The 6,428-nt window shown below is 33.0% G+C and overlaps 1 protein-coding gene across 1 annotated transcript; it reads right to left on the reverse strand.

The window, feature by feature from the left end:
- Window positions 1-3,380: 3,380 nt before the first annotated feature.
- LOC145034941 (protein LAZY 1-like) lies at window positions 3,381-5,210 on the reverse strand. The gene is made up of 5 exons (XM_078983511.1): window positions 5,081-5,210; window positions 4,936-4,996; window positions 4,081-4,835; window positions 3,711-3,981; window positions 3,381-3,618 (listed from the first exon to the last, which is right to left on the reverse strand). Exons 1-5 carry the CDS (start codon window positions 5,084-5,086, stop codon window positions 3,599-3,601), a joined length of 1,113 nt encoding a protein of 370 aa, XP_078839637.1. The 5' UTR covers window positions 5,087-5,210; the 3' UTR covers window positions 3,381-3,598.
- Between the last annotated feature and the right edge of the window lie 1,218 nt (window positions 5,211-6,428).

A 6,428-nucleotide genomic window follows, 5' to 3' on the forward strand; every position in this document is an offset into this window, starting at 1 on the left:
ATGATGTTGAATGGATAAAAAAGTACTATGCTCTCCCGCGACAAAAGATATAAACGATGAAGTATAAAATCTGAAATAGTCAAGAAAATTTGACGTTATTACAAAAAACGACTTTCTTAACCACTAAGACTTGATGGAATCCTTATTGTGCTGTTCACAAAAAATATACGCATTAAAGAATTCAAAACTGTTCACCAGCCCTCAAATTTGTAAACTTTTCGAAAAATGTGCTGAAATTGTCACTTTTCAGAAATTCAGGGGACAAAAGTAATAATTTTGCACCATATTCCCCTTTATTTGTAACAAAATCTGGAAATGGTCCAAAAATGCCAAACTGTGAAAACACCAGGGACCAAAAGTGACAATTTGTTGGAGTTGTAGGGACTAAAAATGTAACATTGTTATCTTCTTCCCTAATATATCTGATAAACGAATACAATGACTCAAACGAACGCGAAACCTCCAAAATCAACACCCACTTTCGTAGCATGAAGATAAGAACACGAATCCAAACCCACATAGATTTGCACTTTCGCTCCGAACACAAGTTTCGTTTTCAGTCATTCGTGCCTATGGGACTCCGAATCCGAGTTTAGTGTCACCGTTTGTTCCAAGTTCGTTGATTCTACACCCAAAGCGAATCTCCACAAAAACGAATCCAATCACAGGTTATTGAGTGCGAATCTGAACCCAATCCCACCTTTCGTTCGAAGCACAAACATACGAACCCAAGTTCATTCCGAGCACACTATTACAAAAAAGAATCCAGGTTCGTTCCGAGTCAGTCGATTATACCCCCAAAACGAACATTCGCAGGAAGGACTTTCAAGGCAATTTTGACTTTTTTTGAAAGTGCCTTTGACTCTCAATTGCGAATAAGCACACAACCACCCCGATTACACTCCGGATTATAGTCACGATTCTGATTTCATTCGTTCGCAGGAATTCATAACTCGTCCATTGTTCATAGTCAATTTTGACTTTTCAAACTATGACCAATTATTCATCTGTTCGTTAACAGTTCGTCATAAGTCTTTGAAAAATGCATTCAACAAAAACCCAATCGATTCTCCAAATATTGATTTCATTCACAGATAGAACAATATCATCAGAAATTTTCCAAGTTCAACATAAATCAAATTAATAGGAAAATCAAATCCATTATATGAATAGGAATGGGAAAATCGATTAAAATTTTGACCTTGGATTAAAACTGAAAAGAATCGATTGATGAACTTACGATAACAACTAATAACTAATAATCATCAATTTTGATCAAGATAGACAATGAGAAACCGACTAGATGAATGAGTGATGTATAAAGTAAATGACATAAGCATGTTCCCCAGAGACACAAAAGGAAAACAAGTAGGACTAAAGATGATGGATCATGAACAGTAAAGGAACAATTATTTGAGTCAGATTAAAACAATAGAACGATTGTTGATCTTGTACTGAATTAACAAATAGATCCAATCATGAATACGAATAGAAACACAGATCGTATCAAAGAAAATACCAGATGAACAGTAACAGAGCACATAATTTTCCATGAACAGTTGCTTGAACAGAAAGCTTATTCAAAGTCGCCAAAACACTAATAATCTTCAAAAACGTGTGCAAAAAATCATCAAATCAAGAACCGATACTTCAAAAATAATAGATCTTCAAAGACTCGTTCTGATACCAGTTGTTAGGATGAGAATCCATTAAGATCGATTAGATTCAAACAGATAATGCAAAAACACAATAATAATCAAACAGATGTTGAATGATTAAAAGTCACTCCTCAGATGAACTCGATGAAGAATTTCAACTGTAGAGGCGTGATTAGGGTTTACAAAGATTTCCAAAGATAAAAGCGTTCCCTACCTACGGTGCATGCATGCACTATAAATACATAAACCCTAATAAATAAGACGACTGGACAGATCCATACTGTTTACATAATGGACTAAAAACAAAACAGCTCAATGATGCAACATCAATACCTAACAATATTAATAAATTATTTATTTTGATTTTCTAATTAATTTATTAATCATATAATAAATTAAGAAATCGGTCTCTCTCAAAATAACATTCCAGTCTCTTACTAGGTTTGAACGCAACCAAAGAGAACTTTGCTAATAATTTAAATTTATAATAGTTTAGTTAATGACTTAGACACCTAATCCAACACTATGCCTTTATTTTGTTTGATGACACTGATGGAGATGAGGGATGAACACCCATGAATCGATTTCCAGAAATGAGAACATAAACACACTCTCTCAAGTTGATTTCTAGAAACACAAACACAAACAATTTCAATTTTTTATTCGAATTTAGGATTCTGATTCTTAAGTTATCATTGAAAAGAACCCACAAATGATTTCCATTGAATTCTCATTTAGAAAAACATAAATGAAAACAAGATTGGAAGGATACCCATATGAGATATATTCTTCAAATGTGTGTGTGTCTATATATATATATATATATATATATATATATATATATATATATATATATATATATATATATATATATATATATATATATATATATATATAGGGTTAGGTTCATTTGAGACCACCTATATTTTCTGAGACCGTGAGATGTATTTTTTTTATTTTTTTTAGTTTTTTTTTATTTTTTTTTTAATTTTTTTAGTTAATTCATGTTCCGAAAATAATATTTAAAAAAAGAATTTTTTGATTTTTCCATTTATTTTGCATTTTAAAATTATTTTTAGAATATGTACAGTGTAATATTCTATTTAGAATATTTCACGTATTTTTCAAAAAAAATACAATTTTTTTTATTTTTTTTATTTAATTCAAGTTCCGAAAATAATATTTAAAAAAAGAATTTTTAGATTTTTCAATTTATTTTGCATTTTAAAATTATTTTTTAGAATATGTCAGTGTAATACTCTATTTAGAATATATTTCACTTATTTTTCAGAAAAAAAAAACGGAATTTTTTTTATTTTTTATATTTTTTTAGTTAATTCAAGTTCCGAAAATAATATTTAAAAAAAGAATTTTTGGATTTTTCCATTTATTTTTGCATTTTAAAATTATTTTTAGATTTGGTCTCACGATCTCATAAAATTAGAATGGTCTCAAATGAACCTAAACATATATATATATATATATATATATATATATATATATATATATATATATATATATATATATATATAGAGAGAGAGAGAGAGAGAGAGAGAGAGAGAGATTTGTTTTTCCTAATTTCCTTTTATTTTTCTTTTAACCAGAAAAACTTTTAAATAAATAAAAAAATTGATTAAGCAGAAAAGAAAGGACAAAATAATGATTATAAAAAAATTCACATAACAAAATAAAAATAAAAAGTTTAAACTTGATGATGCCAAATTTGGATTAAAGTGACTCTCCACACTCTATGTTTTAATGTGTGATGCATAGATTATGCTTGAATACAAACAGATATTGTCTTATTATCACAAGCTCGCTATTATACAAGACTCAAACATCTTTTTGCCATGCTTATCAATAGAATAATTCATACATAATACACTTCTTCCAGGGAATGATTCAATCCGTGCTTCATCGCATACTGCTTGGTTTGTCTTCTACAGTTCTAGTACAAGATCTGATAGGAAATGTCAACAATGAATCAGATATATATATTAATTATAGCGTGGAATTGAATAATAGAAGATATGCATGTTCGAATATACTAACAGTCTGCATCTGATTTGATCCAGCATTCTCTGTTTCCATTCGAATCACCGGCACCACATGCACCCTGAGGCATGTTGATTCTTGTGTTGTTTGCACCCTTTTTTGAAATCTCTTTCTCAGGAAATATACTAACATCTTCCTCAGGCAGCATTTGGTTTCTTCTCTTATGTCCATCCTCGTTGACACAGGTGCTGTTTCTCAAATGCTTGGAGTGATTTTGAGATTTTGTTGTAGTTTCAGGATGAACTTTCCTGTGGAACAGATGTAGGATCTGAAAGTATTACATAAACGATTAGAAAAATTAACTGAAAATTGAACATGTATTCAGACATGCAGGGAAATGAGTTGCGTAAAGCTTAAATACATCCACCTTGTGCACTTTCTTATCCGCTGAAGCATTATCAATATTGGTTCCTCCCGCAGATTTTCTTCCTTTCAGAATCTTTTTCATCAAGTGGACAGCAGATTTATCAGTGTCTCTCTCCTTCTGTTTTTCTATCCTGTTGCATTTAAGTCCACTATTTTCCTCTGCCATTTTAGTTTTCTGAAACAACTCCCCTAGTGATGTTCTATGTTCTTTCTTTCCTGTAGTTGTTTCCGGCAATCCAATTGTTGATCCAAAGAGATAACCCTGAAGTGGGCAAGCAACTGCTCCATTTTCATTTTCTGCAGCTTCTAAAGGTTTGCCACTAAGTGTAATTGTGCTTCCATGGCTGCTTCTTCCAATACTGACGTAACTGTTTCTCCCAGATGAGTCATCTTCTTTTCCTTCAGCACCCAGCACCTTCTCCAACTCATCATTGATGAACTGCAGTTCATTTTCGGTTGCCTCGGTTTCTTTTTCCATAATATACTCAACTGAGGTGGCGAATGTTGGTGTTGCTGGATCACTGTTAATTGGATCTATTCCAAGAGTCCCGATCGCCAAAAATCCATGAAAGAGTTCAGAAAGAGCAGCAGATGATTCTTCTCCCATGTGCTCTTCATCTGCTCTTATGCATGAAAATGATTTATGGAGCTGGTTTTCACGTGCTTTGCTCGATGTCTTGGCGTAATAATTTGATTTAGGATAGTACTCTGGATCATCAAGTGATGGTTGCCCCATAAGACAAGTACAAGGGTTTCCTAGTATATGGATCATGCATCCAAGTTTAACATCAAAACGATCTACTCCTTAAAAAATTTGCATATATAATTAATAGGTGTTGGAGGATGCATGGCATACCTGTAGCAAATTCTTTTAGTGGATCACCATTCCTAAACTTGCGATGCATCCAATCTAGCAACTGCCAAGAAGACATGCAAGCATAAGTGATCACTGAAGGGTGCATGCATTGTATTGCTGAACATTATAGCAAATTTGAACATACCTTCATCGTTTCAGTCCAGAAGAGTTTTCTGTTCACTCAATTCTTTGACAAGAAGAAAGAAGAAAAATGGAGACTTCTTATGGTTAATGTGATGCTTAATATCTCAATGTGAAATAATCCAGGAGGAGTTGATCAATGTCAAATTCATCATGGCAGGTGAAGAGGAACATAAGGAAAATAACAAAGCTTTGGGTGGATACTTGTGAAAAAACCAAATTATTTGGCCCCTAAGGTCACTAGTCTATGGGCCAACTAGTTGATGTCTCATGTTTGCATGCCATTGCCATGTGAGATGATGGTCTTTACGGTGGCTGTAAGGTGCTATACACTTCAACCATCTAAATCTCATGAATATCATCGCGAACGTACGTACTGTTGTTTTTTTTACTTGTAATGGTTTAGTTAATGGTCACGTTACACGTTGTCCCACAAAAATGAATAATATTTTTTTGGCCTAATAAGATGGAAAGAACAAGACAACTCTACGTACATCAACATAGTTGCTTGTTGAAGACTGTCTGTGAATCTGACACCTTATATTTTATTCTTTCCATCATCCTTTAATCATTAGTTAAATGTTCTCTGACTATATCGTGTAACTGTGTAAGTAATAAGAGTTGAATGATCGCAGATATTTACGCGATCTTTTGTTCATGAAGTAACGAATCGAAAACTTGGATACAAGATTTGACATTTCGTGCCAACTGCCAACTCAAAAGGGGAAAGCATCTTATTAAGAAATAATTATTTGTTTACTCTACCTGATTCATACCTGCTCTCCCACTTGTTGTTCATGTTGCGAATCACATCGTGTGACTTGTGTGCTGTTCACACCAGGGCTCTGTTATTGTTCTTTTGTCAAGAAAGGTAGCACACACGTAGATAAATGTATATGCACTGGTGGTCGTTGATCCATCTAGGGTCTAACTGTGTTTTTACATCTAATGATTATGGGTTCTAAGTTTTACATGATATATCGGTTGAAAATTTTCTGTTTTATGCGCACATCATAGGGGTTTGTGAATTGGTCACATAGATCTTTAAGTCCTTTAGGTGTGCGCTCTTTTAGGTTTACAAGAGTCTATATATCCTCGTATGTTTGGGTGAGACTATTTTTATGAATTATGACCCAAACTCGTTTCAGGTGGCTTAGGAAAATGAAATAATGGAAACGAAACGTGTGACTAACGTGGGGCCTTGAATATGAAAGAAAGTTGACAGATGATTATTTGATCATATGTGTCACTTAAACTAGATCTAGATCAAGTGTATTTTTGTTGGTTTGTGTATGGAAGAATTAGTAGATGTGTGTAGGCTATCATGATTGGATGGCTAACTACTATCATGG

The sequence above is a fragment of the Lactuca saligna genome, chromosome 3 (assembly GCF_052625555.1).
Source record: "Lactuca saligna cultivar CGN05327 chromosome 3, ASM5262555v1, whole genome shotgun sequence".
Classification (NCBI taxonomy): domain Eukaryota; kingdom Viridiplantae; phylum Streptophyta; class Magnoliopsida; order Asterales; family Asteraceae; genus Lactuca; species Lactuca saligna.

Excerpts from the sequence above, each read along its gene's own strand:
- LOC145034941 (XM_078983511.1), bottom strand. Across the intron at positions 4,836-4,935 it reads ACTAAAAGAATTTGCTACAG|GAAACCCTTGTACTTGTCTT; the intron begins GTATGCCATGCA and ends TCCATATACTAG. Across the intron at positions 3,982-4,080 it reads CGGATAAGAAAGTGCACAAG|ATCCTACATCTGTTCCACAG; the intron begins GTGGATGTATTT and ends TAATACTTTCAG.